The sequence below is a fragment of the Genypterus blacodes genome, unplaced genomic scaffold, assembly GCF_046128005.1.
Source record: "Genypterus blacodes isolate CSIRO-AG114 ecotype Tasmania unplaced genomic scaffold, CSIRO-AGI_Gbla_v1 ptg000348l_1, whole genome shotgun sequence".
In the NCBI taxonomy this organism is placed as follows: Eukaryota; Metazoa; Chordata; class Actinopteri; order Ophidiiformes; family Ophidiidae; genus Genypterus; species Genypterus blacodes.
In genome coordinates, this window is record NW_027467132.1 from 2130001 (window position 1) to 2154147 (window position 24147).

A 24147-nucleotide genomic window follows, 5' to 3' on the forward strand; every position below is an offset into this window, starting at 1 on the left:
GCATCAGAAAAATGGAAATTGGTTTCACGGCCGGATCGGAATTTCAGTCCTTGTGTTCGTCATGAAGAAAGCTTAATTGGGCTCCTGCTGCCTGACTGAGGCGTGATGAAGACGGCAGGGGACGGGATGGAGGGAAGTGTGTGGGGCTTATGGTGTGTGTGTGTGTGTGGTAACAGTAGCAGAAGGCGTGGAGACGTGGTGAGATCTTATTCTGATGTTGTGTCCAGGCCACAGCAGCAGCAGATAATGAACTGCTGATGCTCGCCGCTGCCACAGCATCAGAACCGAGCCGTGCCCAGTCCGGTCCCCGTTGCAACAAGTTGATCAATTTCGCAGCACAATTCAGTTCATGGCTCTTCTACCCTGTTGTTGGAACAAGCTGCTTCTCTGGCTCTGACACTGACCAGCTGAGCCTGATTGAGTACTTATTATCGAAATAAGGGTTTTAACTAAACTGATGGCGTTGCTGTTGACAGGATGGGGAGCAGGAATGGGGCCAGCGGTGCGTTTGTTCCACTCTCTCTCTAAATGACAAACAGCCCCCGCACACACTGCATGGAGCCCACCTACCTACTCCATGAGAGAGCGAGAGAGAGAGGGAGAGGGAGAGGGAGAGAGAGAGAGAGAGAGAGAGAGAGAGAGAGAGAGAGAGAGAGAGAGAGATCCCCCTTGTTTTGCTTTTTACTAGAGGATTCCTGTATTGACTTTATCCTTTGCTGGAGAAGAGAAATATGCAGCTGACTGAACACTGCAGAGCTAAATGCATACATCAGTTTCCCTTTGTGCCATAAAACAGCACACAAGTCCACAAAATCTGCTTCCCCCAGCATTACATCATGGCCGCTCTTCTCACCGAGCTCGCCGTCTCTTGGATTCTTTATAGTTTAGCAGATAATTATCACCGGCGAGGACGTTAGGTCTTCATCAGAATGTGCTTTTCCCACGGAAGAGTCTGATCTGATGTTAACACAGATCTGGATACAGATAGAAGACTTTCTTTTCTCTATCTTTAACATTGGAAGATAAGACATTTGGTATTTCTTAGACTAAGACAAGAGATTCCATACACGGGTATTGAATGGCGACATCATCAGAAGCTACAGTTCTGTATGTAGACATTGATCAGGGTCTGATTGGGCCTGATTCAGATGGAGATGGAGATCCAGGTAAAGACAGTAACAGCTCTTATAATAGAATAGAACCTTTTTGTCTTGAAACAGTTTGTCAAAGGCAGTTGAAGGTGTCCGGGTTCTACAGGGATTCATCCTCTCTGATCCAACACTGATTGTGATATACAGTGTGTATCATCTGAGTCCTACACTCTCATCCTCACTTTACTCACATTTACTGCCAATCCCTCCCTCTCCCCCTCACATATCCCTCTGCCCTCCCTCTTCCCTCCCAGCTGCCCAGGAGATTCACTGTGGCGTTGACAGAAAGACCTCTCCCGTCTCCCGCTGAACGCTGGGAGGATTTATATCACGGATCAGCAGTTCCTCTGTCTTATTCCTTCACGCCGGCTCAAATACAAAGCTTGGTCCGCCGCTCGTTCGTGGCTGCAGGAGACAGAAAGCCTTTGCTCTCTTCTTCCTCCCCTCACCTGTCCTTTAGACCGCCGGCTTTAACGATACACAATATGATTTCCCTCCGATGTTTTTCTTCCCTATAGCTATTCCAGAATCCAGGCTCCTTTTCCCCACTTAGTGCGTCCACAGCCTCAGTCGTGTGGCGTCATTAAAGGAGCTGAGCAGACGCTGGCGGCTGTGTTGTGCTGAATGTGGGCTTTTCAGGTGGAAACAGCCGAGCCCGGGATTCAGAGTGGAAGTGATCAAACTGGCCCATTAGGAATGCAGTGTGCCATAATGGATCTAGGTCACAGCCTGAGCAACGTACTGTAGCTCTGCCACAGAGGAAACCACAGAGCAGCCCCTGACCAGAACCCCCCCCCCAGGCCCCCCAGCCCCCAGACCCCCATCTCCTCTCCTGCATCCCTGCCTGCCTGCTTGTATGACTGACTGGTATCTTTGTCTCTGTTGACTTAGTGGTGTGGTCTTTTCCCCGCCGCTTCTCATCCCATCATCCCATCATCCTTTCCTCCATTCCTTTACACTTAATGCTCCATATTCACCCCCTTTTCCAGCTCATCCCATCATCATCCCCCTGTTCCTAACCCTACTCATCCTTTCACCCCTCCTCGTTCATTCCCTGACCCAGCTCAATCATCTATTCTCATACACTACTCATCCTATCATCTACTCGTTCATCCCCTTACCTTGCTCGTCCTATCATCCCTTCATCTTTTCCCTTTCACTACAAATCCCCTCATCAATTCCCCGACCTTTTCTCATCCTTTCACATTTCCTGCCTTCTCTTCTTCTCCCCTACTCATGCCATCTCATTACCATACTCTTCACCTTCACCTTCACCTTGTCTTGTCTTCACCCTCCCCTCCCCTTCCTCCCCTCAACCTAACTCATCCAATCATCCTCTCACACCCTTCACCCCTTGTCCACTCACTTACTTACCCTTCATCATTGGTTTCCTCACCCTACTCATCCTTTCACCCTCCTCATCTCATCATCCTTTCATCTGTCAAGTCCTCCAATCCATTCCATCCATCCCTCCTCATCCTGTCATCCTCCTCCCCCCTCCTCCCCTCCCTCCTCTCTCATCCCTCCTCTCTCTACCCGCTCTCTTCCTTGCCCTACAACATAATAAAACATAATTTTAACGATCCAACCGCACACAGACACACAACAAACAAGCCTCATAATTGTTGAAATCCCGGGCTCACCTCATCGCCTGAACTCTCGTCTGAGTTGCTTGAATGATTCTGTGTAAATTGTCCTTCAGAACCTCCCTCCTCATTACGCTCATACACTTTAACAAACGGCCGTCTGAATGCGTCCTGACTGTTTATTTGTGTTGTAATGAGAGGCTTTAATCAGGGGTGTCAGCCATTTGAAATGTTCTTCTGAGCGTGTGCAGGAACAGCCCCTGCGTCGCTCGCGCACACACCGAGACATGCGCTCACACACACACACACACTCACACACACTCTCACTCACACACACACACACACACACGCAGCTTAGTGATTTATGTGAAACATTAAAGGCAATCATGTTGAGCTGGGCCTTGTCCTTTGTATTACAGAGACTGTTTGAAATATGGAAAAGCCAAGCTGTCCCTTGAAAAGCAGGCGCACACACACATAAAGATAAAACACACACACAGACAGACAGATGTATGTGTACAACCGCTCGCTGCTAAATATGAATAATTTGCAAATAAAGCAAACACATAGATGCCATTTTTTTCAATTGCAGAAACACAAAACACACACACACAGATGTCGAAAACAGAACCCCCCCTCACACACACACACACACACACACACACACTCACACTGGCATATTAAGTTCAACATTTCCTTTGATAGTGAGAGTACTTAGCAAGTTCATCCACACTCATTCACTCGGTTTGGATCTTACTGACACACACACACACACACACACACAGCAGAAAGGATAATTAAGTATCAAGTGTCTGACCTTTGTTTTCCTGGTTCATGGTGGTTCACTAACATGCGACTCTGACTCTGATCTGGTCTTCCCCTCTTTGTCACACACACACACACACACACACTAACCAAGCACAATCCTGACAGACGAGGCAGGAGAAAGATAACGACCCAAACCAACATCCTGGGAGGCTTTATTGTCTTTCCTCACATGTATGCATACATCAGACTACATTGATTCCTCTTCTCTCACCTCTGTGTGTGATCTCATGTAAATACGTCTCATCATCTGAAACGGCAGACAAATTGCGTCCCTATATTATTTATGTTTTCATTTCCCCCCCCGTTATGTCGGCGTCTTGAACAGTGTAGCTTTGCTGGAAACTCTCTATCCCCCCCCAACATCTCATCTCCTCTCAGCTGGGAGGCCCAAGTTTCCACTGAGATCCATTTTTTCTCCGTCTCACTGGTGGCGCTCGTCCTCCTCCTCCTCCTCCCCGGGGCTCAGCCTGATGTCATGAATAAATGCATGTCATCTCTCGGCGGTACGGGGCCACGCCACTTTCCCACCCTGCGGGGGGGGGGGGGGGGGGGGGCACGGCTTCCACTGCCGTCCTCCCCTCCCCTCCCCTCCCGCGCCGCCTCTCCTCTCTGTTTTCAAACCATCCACGAAAGAATTTGGCCCTGGTTTCCACCGGAGCTGCAGCCAATCAACGGCCGCTCCCCCTTTTTTCCTCGGCAGAAAATCGATTGGTTCAATGCGTGGCGGCCCTTGTCCAATGAGGCGCGGAGATGTCGTATCTCGATGTGACCTGCGAGAGGCAGAGTCTCATCCCGCTGCGTTAAGGGTTGAGTTATTCTAAAGCCATCTTCCAAACCATGAACCAATACAAAACAGTGTTAGTTTAGCTTATACAGATTTTATTCATAGCAAATCTGCTCCATGTTGCAGTCACATGTCAACGCCAAAGAAAATGGTTTTCTCAAAGGTTACCTCAAATAGTAGATTCTGGTTGAACAGAGGTGCCGAGCTGAGCGGAGAGGAGAGGAGGAAGAGCTGAGTGACATTACAGGAGGCTGATAATGAGTTCCGCGGGGAGGAAGATAATCGCCTGGTTGGTGACTTCAGGTTAGCCGGTCAGCCTCCGTACCTCTCTGGAGTCGGTGTCCCTAGAAACCAGTGGCGGCAATATTGCAAAGAGACGTCTCGGTGATAACGAATGATCCCTGTTAACGATCAGCAGGTCACACCGAGGAAGAAAAGGGACCCGTCTCTCTCTCTTTCTATCTCCCTGCCTGTCCTGTGTGTCTGTGGCCCCAGGAAGAGAGAGAGAGAGAGAGAGAGAGCAGTTAGTCACTACAGCAGAGAACGCTTACGTAGCGACAAGGACGGACAAATCTGACAGTGGCGGCGTCCTAACGAGGCTCTATTAGAATTACATGCCACTGTCAGGGTTTGGCCTCAGGTGCAGGCGTCACATCACGCTCAGGTTGTTTAGGACAGAAGGAGGGGAGATGTTAAAGGAGAGAGAGAGAAAGAGACTAATGTGTGCATGCGTTTGTGTGTTTGTTCTTAACTCTCTGTTCTGTTCTGTGCTTATTTACCATCAATAAGGTGATAATAGCATCTGATTCTCCACAGAGAGAGAAAATAATGCGTATTATTTATGGATCCTCTCCGTGAAATGCTGTGGGTGGAGGCATGATTATTTATTTTCTCTCTGGCTCTGACAAGTACAGATTGGGGGGGGGGGGGTTCAGACATCAGATGCCTGTGGGGGGGGTCGGGGGGCTGACTTTGCCCTGAGAGATTCAGATTAACTTTCAGGTTGGCCGAGCAGAAACCACAGTGATTGTCTCCCTCTGCCCTTGAAATTATCTCCTCATCACTTACTGGTAAAGATAGATGCAGTAATTTTTCTCTCTGGCTCATCTGTTCCATTTACAGCTAAGAAGGATGCCACCTTTACACCCGGGGGCCTTATTTCAGATTAAAGCAGGTTGTCCGTCACATTCTTGCCTCGGCTTTTAAAAACCACAGATTTTAGGAATAGAAAGCTCATTCTGCCGCCGTATCTCCTCCTGTCAGACGCTTCCTCCCAACAAACCAGAACATTCTCCACAGATTACGTCAAAACAGATCAAATGTTCTATAATCCAGTCCTCAGATTAAATTATTGTCATCATATCACACACGAGCATCACGGCTCTGAGGCTTTGAGGCTTAGTTTATTTTGTGACTATTTGGGAACTCTTTCCCTCTTCCCTCTCTGTTTTGCAGCTGCTTTGTAGTAATGTGCATTATTACCCTGCGAATCGATGAAGATGATGTATGAGGCAGGGAGCACTTGTGGTAACCCCTTCTGCTCTCTGTGATATATGATGATGGATCAGAGAGAATGGAGTACCGATACATTTACTGACTTCTTTTCTCAATAAAGCCGACACATTCAGCGAATTCACCGCTCGCTAATGTGTGTAATGTTGACACTTTCTGATTTGTATTGTATTTGATGCGATGCTGTTAGCAGATGACACACCCAGGACACTTTGATGGAACGCTTCAATTTTACGCCCCATGTTTCATTGCATTGTTGTCCATCCTAACATTCATAAAGCAGACGTGTGTGTGACCCATATACCAGATAATCTAACAGCTAAATGAGTTTTCTTGCGTCTGGCTCACCTGTTGTGTGTTTGTGCTCATCACTCCTGCTGCTGCTGCTGCTGGTCACAGAGACATGTAGTGGGTCATTAAACAGTGCAGCGGTGTGGAGGGAGGAAGTGGGAGCTTTATGAGGAGATAAATGTGTTGTTGTCTCACGCCGGGGGGCCTGAGTGGAGGTAGGAGGTTCTGTTGGTATCCAGCAGTAGGTTCTAGTCATGTGACCCCTATGTGTCACAAGGAGTCAACTGACAACTGACATAAACGTGCAAGGCAACTTTGACCAATGGTGAAACATCTTAGAGTCAGGTTGGCTGGAAATCCAATAACATTTATCCAATATCTTGAAGCTTGTATTTTAATCATTTCCTTATCATCCAGCTTTTAGTGATTCATGAGCTACTATGTGATAGAAAATCTAATCATCCTCTGGTCCCATATGATCTCTCCAGTGGTTTGTTTGTGGTGCAAATGTGAGCCAAACTAGTCCTGACGTAGACGGGTTATATGTACTTGGTCAACATGGTAGCATCACGTTTCTCCAGCACTTCTTGGCACAGTTTTGCTTGCCATCTTGTCCAAATGGTGACTATATGTGGTTATCGTCTTCTTGTTTTGATGTTGTGAGTCCTCCCCTGGCATTTCTGACCCAAAAGCTGAATCGATCAAACCCAACCGGAGGGCAGACAGGTTGAAACAAGTTATTCTCTGATTTGAAACAAAGCAAACCCAACTTTGGGCCCGGTCTAACCTTCCTAAGGTAAACTCACTGTACTCACTCCATTCTCATTCAACCCAAGAGCTGCAGTTGCCAATCAATAACCTATTATCAGGCCTCATCAACTTCACTCTCAATACAGCTATCCTGATGCCAGCCCCAATACATGCCAAGAAGGTGCCAATAGTGTCTCTAGAAACAGAGTTGCATCTCCCCATCTGACAGTGATTAACACCAAATCATTACTGTTTTTCATCTCATTCCTTCTTTTCTGAAACGGAGACACTTATCTTCAAGAGACAGGTATGGAAATCGATACGGCTCCAGGTTTAATACACACCCCCGACTCCACGGGTCGCTGCCTTGTTTCTGCTGAGGGAAAATATATGACATTGGGGATTTGTGAGTTAGTGGAGGTTTTTTGTTGGCTAATCCAGGTTTGTGCTGCAGGACTGTTGGGATAAAGGGCAGAGGACCAACAAGCTCTGCTTCTAATGTTCTATTCCTCTGCCTCATCTCTGATTTGGGCCTTTCTTCTCTCGTCTGTAATACTTTTATTGGAGAAGGCATTAGACGTGACAGGGAGCAAACCAGTTGTGTAGTTTTGAAGATAACAGGAGAAATAAGAAAGAAAGAGACACAGGAAAGGACCAAGGAAATGTGACAAAATGCATCAGGAGACAAAGAAACAGGGACTTGAGTTCATGACTTATGTGTGCATGATTGTGTTGTTGGTGTAGAACAGTTGTGTTCTGTCCCAGAGTGATGCTAGTGAAGCCATTGTCACAGTTCTGTTTGCTGCTAACACGTTGCCATATACAGATTATTATTGTTTTACATGCAGGGGGGAGAGAAGCAAAGACAGAGAGAAAGGAGAGACCCAGGCTTTGAAGTGTACATGTTCCTTCTCTTACCCTTACCCTCCTTGTGTTACTCTGGTGAGAAGGTTCAGGGTCGTCCTCATCTTAATCCAACAATACGTTTCTCACCGTGACAAATCCTGCTGTGTATTCATGTTGAGGCAGAAGAATAGGAAAAGTCTCAAGCCGACGTTTGCTTCCTGTAAGATTATTTCCCGTGTCTCCAGGGGAGAGAGGAGGGAGGAGGGAGGAAGAGAGAGGGGGAAAAGGTAGATGAATTTTCCTCAGGAAGTTAATGAAAGTCCTTGAATGAGGCGAAGGAAGCTGTCACCTGTGCCGGTGATAGATAGCACCGCTCCCTATTATTAGCATTCCTACAGCCCAGACTTTTATGCCTTACTAGAGCCATTTGTTGATTAATTAATCAGGTAATGTATGCTTTCTTTGCAACAAAAGAGCCCATATATATTTCCCCCCCGGCTCTCTCTCCCTCTCTCCCTCTGTGTGCGACCACAGCCCAGGATCTCCCACCTGGTGCCTCCTCAGTGCATTGAGATAGATTGCAATTTCCAGGCAGCCACCAGCGTAGACGAGCCGTTCCACCGCCTTAGTTTGTCAAATAAGAAACATTCTCCATTTCCGAAATCCCTACCGGTCGGCCTCGTTTCAACCTGATGTGCCTCTGTTTACCTGATTTTAGAGAAAGTTTTCAAGCTGTCCAATAAACTAAAGCAGCTAAGAAGGTCGAACTCCACTCCGAGTGAATATTGAGTTCTCTGAGCATAAACAGTTCATGGAAATCCATCCCTTTTGTGTGATTATCTTTATTGAATTCCTTCCGGGCCTCTCGACCTTCCCCTCTATACACTTTCTGTTATTGCCTCCCGCTTACAATCATCACATTTGTTACCTTCAGCTCCCCCCGTCTTTACATTCTGACAATCTGAACATGATTGATCATGATGTGGCACGTTTGGCATTTTAGACTCCAGCAAACAGAGGCTGGATTCTGAATGATTCTAATTAGGATCCATTTGCGTGTGTGTGTGTGTGTGTGTGTGTGTGTGTGTGTGTGTGTGTGTGTGTGTGTGTGTGTGTGTGTGTGTGTGTGTGTGTGTGTGTGTGTGTGTGTGTGTGTGTGTGTGTATAGATTCAGCTTTCACATTGTTCCCTATCTGCTGTGTTTGTGATTTACAGATGTGCTTTTATCTCTTGTGTGCAAAAATTACAATCATGTGCTCTTCCTGAATCTGTACTTATCACACTTCCTCTTGCTGTCATTCCTGCCCATTATGCGCTTCCTCGACAGCTGGCGCCCACTATGGAGCAACAGGAAATGACACCATATGTATATTTTATTGGATTGCTATTCCTGTTCTGTCTCTCACGGGATTTTCCCTCTCTATCCAGAACGATGCCCACATGTGTGAAAGTTGGCGTCGCTCTCATTTTGAGGCCCGCCGTCGCGTCTCAGCCAGCAGACGCTTAATAGAGCTGCCCGGTCATGTGTGTTAATGTGTGTGACTGTAAACAGCGTCCCTCACACTTTTCCATTCGCCATCATTTCTTCATTCCCTTCACTCAGCCCAAGTCAGGTCCAGTCGTTTCCCCCACTCAGGCTCAGCCGAGCGGAGGACTCCTGATTCATGGGCTCGGCTCGTTCTCACTTCTCTGTAAAGCTGTCATGGATTTACCACCGCCGCCGCTGTGTCGCTCCCGTCATTAAAATGTAAAAGTTTTGCCTCCAAAGTTCCAAATGAAGCCGGTGAGCCTGGCTGTTCTCTCTGGTAGAAGCCGGTTTGTTCCCTTCGCTCTGAACCAAATCAGGAGCTGTCGCCGCTCCCGTCACTCTCTGTAAACTCCTCAGCTGGGGGAGGGAACCTGAGGCTCGTGGTCGGCTTAAAAAGGGGCTCGACTCGGCCATTTTCTGCCTTTCAAGCTTACTAAGAACGTTTCCACGCTGAATAGCTCCTGCCGTCCTGCATGGAGACGGAGGGGAGGGAGGCAATTTAGCCTGTTGGGCTCTTTTGATATGGCTTGATGCATTTTGATTGTGTTTATATGAAAAGGGCCAAGTTATTCTTTCAATAAAGACAGGGCGCCATGGGAGGCTCCTCCTGAGTCGTCTCACCTCCATAAACCCCCACCTGAAGCTTCTGACAGGTTGACACTTTAATTTCCTTCTTAGCGTTTCGCCTGAATTTTCCAGATGAGGAAAGAGAAACTCTGCTGCTGCTGTGACACAAAATGGGGTTTGGAAATGATTAAAGCCGAAGCCTCAATTAAATCTTCTTCTTCTTCTCCTCCTCAGGCTGGGGAAGCACCGCAGGGACGAGCGGCCGGAGAGGAAGGGGTCCAGTAAATCCAAAGCCGAGGACGTGCAGGTGTCCGATGAAGACGCTCTGCTGACGAGACTGGAGCAAGAGAGGTGAATGCAGACGAGAGCCCTTTGCTCGCTAAAAGCCTAAGCGTGTCCCAGCAGAACAAAGCTGGGAACAAAACTGCTGACTGGAAAAATTAGCAAATGGTCTAATTAACAAAATGGTGGAGCAGGTTTGTAAAACGTCTCCTAGCTTTTTTATCAGTGCATTAAACAGATGATTTGGCGATTGTTGCTGCTCGTGCCATCTATTGGCACTGAGCTGCTAATGGAGCCGGTCGGCCCCCTGTGGCTCTGGCATGATTGAATGGCGCTCATTATAATAGAGGAATCAATGTCGCTCTGCACTTTCTCCTGCAGTGGGCCGAGGTTGTTAATAGGCCCTCGCTTTTCATCCAGCCGCTCTTGGCTCTCTGTCCTTTGGTGTTTGTGGGCAATGAGACAACCGACTGGTTTCTCTGGTTTTGCCCTCCTCATTCCTCATAGACGACCCTGTCCAGGGTCCATTCTGTCCAGTCCCGAACTCAATCAAACTGCTGTTGGTAATGGTAACTAAAGGAAAAGAAACATTGGAGTTTGATACCAAAGCTCTTATTGCTAAGCTAAGACCCTCTTTCCCTGGTGAGTAGAACATCTAGAGCTCTTCTTCAAAGGCTCCAGTACTTTCTCCTCTGTTCCTTGCAGGGGAGAAAGTCTTGCTGCGTCTCCCTCTGGCTTCAGGCCCGACACATTTCCCCTCAGTGCACCCTGGGGACGGAACCGCTTGGCCGTCCATCCGTATCTCTCCCCTTTGAGCTGCTCCCAAATCATTTCCATGCTAAGCAGAAGACCCAACATGCAGGCAAAGTGGGCATGAGTTCTGTAGGGTCCATGTGGTCACCATGCCTCCTGTCCCTAGAAACGCACACACACACACACACACACACACACACACACACACACACACACTCTGCACATCCTGCTCCTCCGTCTCTCCATTCATTGCCGTCACCCAGTTTCTTTGTCTGCTTCTCCAGCTTGTCTAAAATTCCCCTTCCCTGTCTTGTTTGTGTCCGTTCTGCATGTCTGAGCTCCGGTCCCGGCTCTGTGTGCACGGGGGCAACCTATTTTTTTTTTCCCCTCTCCCTTTTGTACCTGTTCCCAAATCCCATCACTCAGCCCGGGCCAGGATTGTCCCTCAGTTAATGGAAAGGGATTCCAGAGGGAAATGGTGCTGGGTAATAATAAAGCAACCTAGCATGAAGCCAAGTCGATATTCAAAGCATCAGGGTTCAGGAGCTCTGACAGCTCAGAAATCCATTACTTCTTGTATTTTTTGGTTGCACCGTTGTATTACACTCCCAAGATGCTTGATTTGATTGTTGTAGTCTTCTGCTCGGGGGCAAATCCTCTGATTGATTACATTGGGGCCACAGAGACAGGAGTGTTTCAGGGCGCATATATGAAATTATACATCAGACTAACAGGTTTTCCAAAGCTGGCGAATGTCACCTAACGCTCGCTCCACCGTGGACCGCCGCCAAAACTCACGGCTCAGCTGACATCACTGATCATTAATTGGAGCAGACGGCGTTGACGGGGAGTTTAGTGATTCAGAACGGGAGTCAGCAAAGAGGTGACACAGATTAATTAATAAGATCGGCCCTCCTAACCCTGCAGCTGGGGGGAGGTGATCTAAAGTTCTCTCTTTGATTTGATTCATTCAGGCGATGTGCTGACGTGTTTACAAACTGACTGGGATCATTTTCTGTCTGTCTATCCATGTGTTGTTGTAACTTAAGGGGGCATTATTGAAGTTGGTTTTCGGGAGAAGTAAGTCTGAACGAGGTCCCCGACTCCATATAGAGCAGCAGCAGAGGAACCTTTGCCTCAGAAGTTGACATTTGACCTTGAAACATCTGTATTTCCTCATGGATTGCTGTCCTGCAGTCTCTTCCATGTGGTAGCTTGGGCGTGTCAGAGAGCAGGCGTCTCTCTGCAGGTTGGAGGTTCAGGGTTGGAGTGTTCCTCACACATGCACAGATGTGTGGAGGAGGTGGGATCAGTGTCCGACTGATCTGATTGCCCCCCAAACTATACCTACAGCCGGCGTGGCGTGGTGCGGACACAACAGTGACCCAACCGTGTTTCTTCTCCTTCAGCGAACGCCTGGACTGAACTCCGGTTCTTTGTGTGTTTCCCTGTGGCAGCTGTTGATGATGATGTCCATTCTGTCTTATCTGCTTGGCTCCAGTTGGCTTTTTATCTACAGCCAGCACTCCACCGCCTCTCTGCTGCTGCCCACACACACACCACACACACCACAGCAGACCAGACCACTGCCCCAACACTGGCCCACCTCCTCCTGGTTGCTCTTGAATCAATCCCATGTACAAATACACTTTCTTATGTTGCCCATGTTATCTCCACACTCCATCTAATCACCTCACAATCCTGAAATTGTCTGAAGTGTGATTACATTTGTAATGACATCGCTACCTACAGCAGGTTAACGTGATCGCTCACCCTGGGAATTAACGCCACATAACTGGAATAATTATATCTGTGATTGCATTATGCTGTTATGTGGCAAGTGTCAACACACAGGCGGCGGGCGGGCGGAGGTTTGTGATTGTACACAGCTCACACACACACACACACACACTCATTTACAGTGTATGCATATGTAATTTTCTGTGAGTGGAGCACTTTGATTAGATTCAGATCCATTCTGCAGCCCATCAGAACAGTAGAACCTGTTCTGATGAGGCGGTGTTGAAACTAAATAAATGGATTTCAGGCGGCTTGGTGAGGAAGAAGGAGAGCAAATACATTCAGTTTCATCCAGAGCAGTAACTATGCATATTAAAGAGGCAGGCAGGCAAACTTCTGTGTGTCTACACTTGAAAATGAGTTTCAGAGCCCAGACAGACACACACACACGCCCAAGCTCAAGCATATGGAGAAGAAGTGTGTGAGCGGCTTTGTTGATCCAAAATGTCCCAGACGTGTTGAATAAGCAGCGTGACTTATTCAGTGTGGAGAGGAAGGACCTGAGGTGATCCTCTGTGTGTGTGTGTGTGTGTGTGTGTGTGTGATACCGCTGTGCTCCAAACTTAACCTGTTAATGGAATGAGCTGTTGTTGTTGTTGTCTTTAAGCTTTTGTTTTCTAATGAGCTGAAAAGAAACTTGACAACTTAACTTCACCTTAAAGTCAGACAGCGATCATGATCACTAACAGATAGAGCTGATAGAGTTGAAAGAGCGGTAGATTAGAGCTGAACCTCTGCCCTGTAAGCCTCAGCTTTAGACCGTCTAGACTCCAGACCGTCTGCAGGGCCGGAGGAAATGCTCTCCTTATGTAACGTGATGAAGAACCAGCTAAAGTTCTGTCATCTGGTAAGAATACAATCATTTTAATTCCCACAGTACCTCAGCTCGTCTCCTCTTATATAAGTAAAGCGTCACTATGACAACTATTGAGTGAAATCCCTGATAATACATCTGGATGAGCTCGTTCCTCAGTCTACAGACTAAAGTGGATCCATTAAGGCTGGATTGTTCTGTGTTAGAAGAAAGAGATGTGGCAGGCTGGAGGTCTGTATCTGCTGAGAGGAGACCAGGAGAGGAGGAGAGGAGGAGACCAGGAGAGGAGGAAGGGGTCTGGTAATTGGGGCTGTACAGTAATAACGGGCAGCACTTTCCTCAATGTTAACATGCTGGGCCATTAATCGTCTAATGGAGTGTGTGTGGAGCAGAGCAGGGTGGTCTCTCGCTCTCTCTCTCTCCCAGGAGAAGCTGGGGTGGAAGCAGCACTTGCAGGTTGCTGAAGAAGAACAGAGTAGCGAGTATGGATGGAAGGGTTTCACACTCGCAGGTGGAGGGGCCTCTTCATCCCCCGGCACAGTCTTCATCACAGAGAGCTCGGGATACGAACGCTTCCTGTCTGTTCTGCTTTTATTGAAGAGGGTGAAGAAGAAGAACAGAATGCAGTTTATCTTATTTTGAAGGTTGATGAGTGTGTAACAGGATCAAAATTGCAATGCGGGACAATCAGCTGGCTCTGATGCTCGTAAAGGTCTGAGTCTGATTCCTTTGTTCTGGAATATCCTTTCATTCAAATGCACCTATTAACTTTATCTACGGCAGACTGCCTCTCTCTCTCTCTCTCTCTCCCTCTCCCCCTTTCTCTCTTTGTCTCTCTCCCTCTCCCGCTCTCTCTCTCCCTCTCTCTCTCAGCTTGATGTCGCCAGTCTAGCTAAGGCCATTATCTCGTTCCAAATGTCAATATTGCCATTTTTATGAATCTGATTAGTCCATTAAACGCCAGAGGGCCTGGAGATCCCTGTGGACTTCCGTGAACCTGTGGTAACATCATTGTCTGCTCCTTCCTGGCAGAGATCTGACATCACTTTAAGCCAGATGGCAGGTGAAAGGGCTTCTGGGAATTAGCGTTTTTTGCCTTACACGCGATTTTCTATTTGGTGACAGCGGGGCGGCGGAGTGAGACCGCACGGAAAAGTGGCGGAGCGGCGGAGTTGATAAGTTCCACTCTGTACCTGCTCCATGCAGAGAGACACTAAATCAGCTTAGAGGCTTAACAGATGACTGCACATCAGGCCGCATCGCATCAGGCCTCCATCAAAATCTCATTCTGCAGATAATGCTGAGAAAATGGGATTTTGGACGGCTAAAAATAAACAAGACGGTCTCGGGCTGGGATGTGGGAATTGGGTTAATCTAGCGCTGAAAAATGGGCATTGTTTGAAATGAGATTAGTGTTATTAAAATACACAGACATGGGAGAGAGTTCAGCTGGGTGGGTGGGAGTGTGTGGGAGTGTGTGGGAGTGTGTGAGGGTCTGTGGGAGTCTGTGGGAGAGGGGACGATGGTCTTGTTCCAAACTGTGGCAATGCTGTCAATCATCTTTGAGGAGCAGCGTTGGGAGTTCAGAGGTCATTTATGACCTGAGGTAATAGGGTCTAACACCAGTGGGAGGCTCTGAGTGTGTGTGTGTGTGTGTGTGTGTGTGTGTGTGTGTGTGTGTGTGTGTGAACATCGCCCCACAGCAGAAATACCACATCTGGAAGCGTTGAGAGGTCTGGTGGCTGTTGCCAGGGTCACCACAGTGGGAGGTCAACACCCCCCCCGCCCCCCCACATCACCTCTCTACCTCCCACTGTCCACCTTCCCCTGTCTCACTCGCATTGGGCACGGCAACTGAATCTTGTTAGCTGTGGACAGAGGGACATTCACACACGAGACAGGAAAGGACCTGTGAAAGGCTCTGTTGTGTGTGTGTGAGTGTGTGTGTGTGTGTGAGAGTGGTTCCAGGGACAGGAAGGAGGTGTGGGAACAGCAGATAGGGGGCCTGGCCGTCTCTCCCACACCTCTCCTGTGTTAGAGGACCTGAGGAAGAAGTGAACTGATCCATTTGCCTCAGACAGCTTTTTTATCTATACGACCTAAAGAAGACCTTTAATACATTACAAGTTAGTCTCACAGCTGTTTATGAAACCCTGTAGAATCATACTCTCGCGTTCAAATTGAGAAACTATTCTAACTCGACCCTAAACCGTGAGTTTGTTCATCACAGTTATTGGATTTTGCGATTTCTATTCACGTTTTTGTCAAATCCCTTATAGTTTGTATCTCACTTATTCTCTTTCTTCTTCTCTTTTCATAAACAGAAGACGGCCCCAGATGAGGGAGCCTTGGGAGCGACCGACCAACGAGAATACGGAATACGCCGAGATCCAGGATTTGGTGTGCGGCACCTACAGTTCAGACGACGAGCACACGTACGCCGGCATCGAGTCGTTGAACTCGTCCGTAGACGGCAGCGCCACAGAGCCTTTCAACAGCCACCACCGCTACCATCTCCCTCAGGCCCCCCAGGCCCCTCACCATCCCCCCCCAGGCCCTCAGACCAACCAGCCGCCCCTGGAGGCTCTGTACGCTCAGGTCAACAAGCCCCGCAACGGACGCCCCGCAGTGCCAGAAAGGTAAGAGGCGCTTAGCCGCTGCTGACAGACGCTCTGCAGCTCTTATTAAGTCACAGGACAAACCGGCTTTGTGATTAGGTGAAAGAGTAAATTGTAGAGGGACCACTCCGACGCTCCCTCAGGTCCCCCTGCAGGTCGTCTCCCGCGGTGACCAGCTCTCTCCCACAGCCGGCCAGGATGTTATTAATGGGTTGGATAATACCCACCTCCTGTGATTGACAGCTGTCACTTGGGGGCTTGTGACCTTTCGTCGCTGGGCTCAGGTGGGGCGGGGTGTGTGTGTGTGTGTGTGTGTGTGTGTGTGTGTGTGTGTGTGTGTGTGTGCGACCGTGAGATAGAGCCTCTGTGTCAGACTGTCTGTGTGTTTTTAAGACGATCTGCAGTGAGAATATGTAGAATCCTTCTCCTGTAACTCAGGATAGCCTCAGTTCACTTGATGAGTTTATCTGCTCCCTCCAGTCGCCAACAGAATCCATGTGCCAATACGCCCAGAGCTTAGTGAAGACCTCTGATCCATACGTCTCATGTAGAGGCTTCCTCCCTCCAGCAGCCAGGGCCATGAGATCCTCAGGCACAGACTTGTGTCAGAGCAGCTTTCATGTTTCTGAAGTTTAAATGAACGTAAAGCAGTAAGAGAAACAATCCTCAACCTGCTGTCCGGCTCATCTGTGTACTCTGATCACAAGACTACAAGATGTTGATCAGTGATGGACAGAATCCTATTGATTCTTATTGATCAGCTCTGCACGGCGGTGCTGTATGATCGTATGAATTCTCTTTTTCTTCTCCAGTGCTGATTTATTAATGCTGCCTGAGAGCAAACACTGAAGATCAAGCAGAGAAAGAGAGAAACAGGAAAAGAGACTGAGGGTCAGATAGCGGCGACTCGTCTCATCACCGTAGATCAGAGTGAATATTACATGAAAGTAAACAATACAACGTTCACACACACCTTCACTCTCTCCTGCCTAATGAACGTGTGTGTGTCTGTGTGTGTTTGTGAAGTTCAAAGCTGCGATCCTGTGAGACGAGAACGCAGCCAAACGTAAACTTATTACACATCGATCTTTATTCAGAGTTCCTGTCAGATTCTCATAGAAAATCAAATTGTAATTATTCCAACACATATTATGATTAAGATTAGATTTGATTTAGATTCTTATAACATGTTGTTGTCGTTGTTGTTGTTGCAGTTGCACTTTAACGGATTTTAACTCGTGTATAGATTTTTATGCAACAATTATGGAGTCCTCCTGCATGTAGGTGTGCACTTTGATGACGCTCCCTAAGTCTGACTGACCAAGATGGAGTGATACCATTTCTCTTGATTGGATGATTCAAAACAAACTTAAGATTTGCCTCACACACATTTATGGTTGTCATGGTTACACTGCGTCATGTGAGTGCATCAAGCCCCTGGTTGAAATGTCCTGAGCTGCTGCTGAGCTCATGAACATGGTCACTGTTAGTTCTGCAGCTGGTTTACTAAACTAAACAGTCTTATCTTTCTCTTCCTGCTCGCGTTTATGTCACCGTACAGAAGCTTTGTGTCGCACGTTAATTAGAAACCCGAGCTTATATGCAGCGTGAAGTATTGATAGCACAGTATGGAGTATTCCTGCAGTAACTGGATTAGTTGTTCTGGAGTGTTGTGATTGGATTTGAAATATGCAACAGATGTTCAGCTCCACGTTTGTGTTCTGCAGCGCTCGCCGCTTTGCATATCTTGTGTATTCCAGCCCCGGCGCTGTGTGTGTGTGTGTGTGTGTGTGTAATGTTTGTCTTGGAGCCTTTGAGATATAATAACATGCACCGGTTCTTATTCAGCTCAGAGGCTTTCTGCTATTTGCAATTTGCAGAAATGAGCTTGAAATACGTTCACGTTTCAGACTTCTGTCACTCGCCTGTCACCGCAAACATAAACACTCATTTGCATTTCTAAATGAAACTTAATGGAACTTTCATTGTCAAATATACAGCGTCAACACATTTAGAATTCTCAATCATTTTTTCATTATTGCGTGGGCTTGAAGAGAAAAATTAAACTTTGTGCGACGCATTTCAAAGATCCAAACCGACTGGAACGCTTGAGAGACCCAACAGTTGCTCTCAGTGTAACGTAAGACTTTATAGCTGCAGAGATAACACACACTTCCTGTTTGATGTTGGCCAAACAGGAAATACACGAGGTGGCTCGGGGGGGGGGGGGGGGGGGGGCGTCTCATTCCGGGATGTCAGTCAGTCGTCAGTATGAAAGACGGAAACGAGCGGCGTTTAACCCCGACCTGTCTAATGTTACTGAGGTCTGAGGCCCGGAGGGAAACCTTATCTCCACTATTTCTTTATTCTTTTATTTATTGATATGCAGCTTAGTAAATGCTGCATATGCACAAAAGCATCAATGCAGAGCTCTCTGCTGGCTCGCTGCCACTGTGGGGAGAAAGCTCCGTCTCCTGCAGCGTGAAGAGTAAACAGTATTATCTGGGGAGGGAAGCATGCGGGAAGAGAACTCATGATTATCATATGACCTCTGGAGGCGTGTCACCAGAGCCCAGACCCCCCTGCCCTCCTCCTGGACCCTGTACCAGTCTGTGAGGGCCCCCTTCACATGGATTGAGTTGAAATTAACTCATAGCATTTGCTTTGTTTTATGGAACGTCACTGGGAAACGGGGAATGTTGAAGACAGGCTGTTTGTGTGTGTTTGTGTGTGTGTGTGTGTGTGTGTGCGTGCATGTGCGTGTGCGTGTGTGTGTGTGTGTGTGAGTGTTGGAAAGCGGCTACACTTGCACTAATGCGTCTCTTTCCTCTAGTCAAACAATAGCGTGGTGGGAAGGAGATCAAACAGTCCCAGTTCCTTCTCACACACACACACACACACACACACACACACACACAGCACCGTCTATGCTCCCATTTGTTTGTTTATGGTGCTTCCCTTTGGCGCTGTCATTACAAAAAGGAATATTTTAATTAGAGGCACGGGGGGACAGTGTGGATGAGTTGAATGACTCTTATTTTGAAGGGCTGGGTCCACACGCCTACGATTGGCGGTCTACTGTCTAGTTTGACGTCTTGTTTGTATCATTTTACTCTATAATGAAAGCATTCATGACTCACACAACCTTTCAGATGTGTGCTCTCTTGTTGGTAAGGAGAGGCTGCAGCTGGTGAAGAGCCCGGCTCAGCCTCTTCCTCTCTAATAGACTCTAGGTAATGGAGCCCTAATGGGAAGGTCAGCGTGACTGTAAAGCTGGGAGCGGCTCGGTCCTGAGCCCTGTAAACCTCAGGAGAGACGAGGACCCCCTGGTCTCTGTGTCCATCCGGAGGTCCGTCTCAGGTTTTACTGTTCTGCTACGGGACGGCGGCACAACAGGAGCTCATTTGACACTTTATTACCAAGCTCCCGTTATTAGAGCTGGCAGCACCACTGGTGTTTTGACAACGCTGTCAGACTCTGTAAAAGTGAAGGGCACCACTGGAAACCTAGGATTTATTCTGCTTCAGTTCTGTATAAAGCCACAGTAAATATCATTTCACCCTAAAACCCGAAGAACAAATCCTGCTCTGACTCAAAGCAGGTTGACTTAAAGGTGAAGCAGATTCAAACAGGACCGTCTTCTCTCTCTCTGTTTGCTCTCGCCTTATTAAAACGCCGTCGTAAACCCAGCCTGATGGAATGACCTCATTTCTCGACAGGCAACTGACAGAGTCGAACCCCCTCCTCCTCCCCCTCGTCCGCCGTGGGACCCTGAGGTTTGGGTGACGGGGCGTCGGTTGCCGGGGGTTTCAGAGCAAGAACCTGACAGGTGCCAGGCTCGCTGGGATTTGTGGGGAAGAAGCGGGCGTGAAAACAGCATCACCTTTGAAACTGCAATTTGATTGACTGCTGCTCCCATTACCCAGTCGAGTCTCTAAAGCTCCTTAGAGCGCGGGTGAGAGAGTCAGACACAGAGACAGAGGTGTGTGTGTATGTATGTGTGTGTGTGTGTGTGTGTGTGAGGGGGGGTAGATATGGCACTCGCCGAGCTCAGTAGTGCAAAGCCCTTGAAGTCCTCTGCAGCTCCACCGCGCTGGCAGGCAGCAGAGAGAAGGAGAGAGCCTAAAGATCCTCACCTAGAAAGAAACATCTTCCTCTTTGCTCTCTCCACACGGCAGAACCTCCGTCAGAACCTCTGCACGCTCTACTAATCACATTAAGAGGCAGCTAATGCATTTTCTGCCTCAGATTAAAGGTCAGGCTTTACATTTGAGAGAAACTTTGTGACCTCTGCTCCTCTGATGAGCTGTGGTTTGTTTATGTGTGTTTGGGTTCACACACACATGAACCTTTCTGCAGCAGCTGTGTGAACGACGACTCTTCCTCACTGCTGCTGCTTCTTTGGTCGTCATCAACCAGAACAATCAGTGTGGGCTGCCGTTTGTTATGGACGATAGCATGGTTCTGTACCAAAGTGATGTGATTTGGCCGTCTGACTGGATCATTAAAGTAAATGGAGATGATGTTTGCTGTATATTCATCAGCTCTAATGTTCACACCAGCACAAAGACAATCCACGCTAATTGTTTTTTTAATGTTTGCCGTCTCTTATATGGCTTCACTAATTAACTCCACAATCAACAATCAGCCGGTGATTCTTAGAGTCTAAATTTTCATTAAGATGCAATCAAAGTGAGACGAACGTCAGGTTGTGACTGCAGCGTCTGTAGCTTTGATTAAATCCAACCTCTCAATCATTTATTCACAAACAAATGAATCCTTTAGCGTCACCTGGTTGTGGTTGAAGCTCTTTTGCTCATAGCTGCAGCTCAGTCAGAGCGGCTTCCTCTCCTGCTCCCATGACTCACATCAGGAAACACAGACTCTCTCTCTGCTTTACAGCATTTTATACATTTTACTCTCGCATATTAACTGATTTGTATGGGGATTCTTGGATTCTCTGCATCGTGCTTGGAGATGAAGCTCTGCTGCCTCTTCTTCTCTTCGGAGATCCAGCGTTTTTTTGGCGATGTGTCTTTGTTTATCTCCGACATCCGGCAGCCTTTTCAGTTCTGCGTCCTTGTGTGACTGAGAGCTACGGTACGTGTGTGTGTGTCCTTTACCTGAAAGAGGGAAAACACGGGGATGCAGATGTGGAATGTTGTGGTTGAGAGAGCTGAAGGTGCCGCGAATGGTCTCACACAAAGGTCGTCAACTGCTGTTACTGTTATGGTCATTCTGAGTGACTAACCTTCCTCCTCCGGCAGTGGAAAAGGCCTGAATATGTGTTAGGAAAGGCGCCTGTTGGCCCCTCCCCCTCTGATGTTTGCCCCCTGATGCTCCACATGCACAGCAGCCTTATCGCAGGGTGTCCACACTGATAGCAGCATGTATCTCCCAGGCAAAGCAAGTGAATTATTTCCCCGCTCTGTTTTCATTTTTTACCCGGCGCTTCACAGAGGCCCTGTGGGATGGATGTGATGCGATGGAGCACACAGAAGGCAATCTCTCCTCCGTTTGTACCATTATGTTCATTTAAGAAAGTAAACAGCCCCGAAAGCTGAAGGAGGAAGAGAGGAGAGGGAGGGAGGGAGGGAGGGAGGGAGGGAGGGGGGGAGGGAGAGATAGAGTCACCTCGCCTTCAATTCTACATCAAGTGGATCAAGCTGATTAAGGTTTGCATATACAGTGTGTGCTTTATCAATGTACTTCAAATGGGAAGCCTGGAAGACATGCGTACACTGCCTAATGAATTCTCGGCGCTAGATGAAAGGAAAGGGAGGGGGGGGAGACAGAGGGGGGAGCCATTTAGGGAGGGCAGAAAGGGAAATGAAGAGCGGTTTGGAGGAGGTATGAACATGGCCGCCGGCTGCCGAGGCCTCATTTGTTGACGGTTACCGGAGGACGTCTTATTCCTGACGATCCGCATCTGCAAATAGACGGCTAATCCCTCCGCAGCGCTCCAGCGGGCGGCTGCCGGGGTCCAACACGGTTAAGTGACGGAGCCGTGCGGGAGCCAGATGAAGAAAATAGATATCTGTGTTTGTCGTCTCCACGTTGTGAAGTAAATGTAATGGTTTGTTTTGGAGAGGCAGAGTGACTAATTGGTGGAGAGCACCCAGGGGAAACGCTTTCAACAAATGTGAGAAGAATTCAGCCACTGAAAAATCAATTTTGACTGAATCAAACCCAGTGCGATGCGTCTGCTTCTCGAATATGAGATTACCGTGTGAGAAACTGCTCTTCACATGATAGATAACTCAATTTGGTAACCTAATCACGGGTCCCATCTACTAATATGGCATCGCTGCTTTCATTCCTGTCGTACCGATGCCGCGGCCGCTCTCGCACAGATCTGCGCCCGAAATAGATCAGGTGACGAATGCGATTGAGAGGCAGGTGACTCGCTCGCTGACACGTTGGCACTATGAACCGTGTCAGGGAGCAGATGACTCTCGCGCCTCCACGGGTTTGATCTCCGTCTCTACTCACACACACATAGATCCAAACAGAGAGGAGCGAGCAGGAATGCTAACCGCTACGATTGTTTACAGCGGTGCGGTCTGCTGGAGTGATGAGCTTCCTGTTATAGCAGATTTTTATGACAAAGAAAAGCACAGAGTTCCCGCTTCTTCCTACCAAACGGCTGCTGCATCATTTGTCACAGAGGCTTTGCCCCGCGTTTAACACTTTTCCCTACATGGCCGCCGGGGTACAACTGTATCAAGACACTAGTTCCTCCTAAACCCAAAGCCTGGCAAAGTGAACAGGGCACGTAATTAAATTTACCTTGCCCACATGTGAGCCACTGAGCCGGCGCACTCAACAGAGAAACGCCATTAGATTCCGCTATTTTATTTTAGGGGGCAGTATCCATATTCTTTTGTCAGAACGCCGCCATTGTTATTCCAATCCCCCCCCCCCCTCCCCTGCCCGCCCGCCCCCCGCGCTTTGAACAAGCTCCCGGCGGCAAATCGGATCTCAACAAGAGCCTTTGTAATTACAGGGAGCTGAATGGGTGAATACGTCCCAAATCCACAAGACCAGCCAGCCGCACATTCCATCTGTCTTAAGCCTCATTCCCATATTCCACACGGAGTCACAAGGCATTGAAATAGCTCCGACCTCCAAACAGCTCCTTTGCATTTTTCGTTCCGTTCCGTTTTTGTTTTTTTTTTTACAATTTCCCTGTGAACTTGAAGCCTTTTTCCTTTTCTTCTTCTTCGCCTTGTTGTTTACACGACAGCATCTCCTGTAGAGCTGCACCAACATGTTGCCTCTCCATGCTGCACATGTCTCCTGGTACCAAACACACCTCATCCACACACACCTCAGTATGTTAAACACAACAAAGGAGCGACGTTGATTCCGCTTCCATTCCACGCTAACCGCTACGATTGTAGTCCGCTTGTCCGTGGTCTCGTCTCTTAACCATCACGCCCTCCACTTTCCCTTACACAGATGGAGTAGAAGCCTGTATTTAAAGTACTCTTGCACACACACACATGAGGGAGAGAGAGAGCTGTCGGAGCTGTGGGGGGTCTGCTGGGACCGGGACTTAGATGTCGGACCTCTCTAGAAAAATGGGACAAAAGCTTTGTTAGGTCAACTGAGTCAGATCCGTTTGAGCTGGACGCGGGTCCTAATAAAAGCCTTGCGGGGGCCGGGGCAGACATTCCTAATGCCATCAGCATGCCTGTAAAAATGCTGTTAGCTCCTCGCAACAGAGTAATGGCGGCTTATTGGTTCACCTTATCGCTCTGCGCTAATGGGCCCATGATGTCATCTGGTATCGTCTCAGAGGCTCCAAAGGTCTTGGAGCCTGGCCTCTTTTCAAAGAATGGGTGTCATATTCTGTGGAATGACACTTTTATGCTTGCTGTGTTTGCTCCAGCAGACATTAGAGGGGAAGTTAATAACCACAGGCATTTTAACTTCATCAGGCTTATTGAATCGGCTCCTTGATTGGACCAAAGGACAAGTTCTTAGCTCGTTTGCTCCGCTCTTCTCTCCCTCCTCCCCTGCTAACATTCCTAC

General features: G+C 48.1%; 1 protein-coding gene across 7 annotated transcripts in view; it reads left to right on the plus strand.

Annotated features, from left to right (window-relative positions):
• Positions 1–24147, plus strand: part of LOC142988755 (partitioning defective 3 homolog) — a 269011-nt gene that overhangs the window by 191670 nt on the left and 53194 nt on the right. For 6 of the 7 annotated variants that reach the window (XR_012960619.1, XR_012960620.1, XM_076137992.1 and 3 more), the window contains 2 exons: positions 10078–10194; positions 15817–16131. Coding sequence is in view for 5 of the 7 variants with exons in the window: in XM_076137992.1 (XP_075994107.1) it covers positions 10078–10194; positions 15817–16131 (432 nt within the window). In the remaining 2 variants the exon portion in view is untranslated. The remainder of the gene's footprint in view (positions 1–10077; positions 10195–15816; positions 16132–24147) is intronic. The other variant, XM_076137995.1, reaches the window with a different exon arrangement.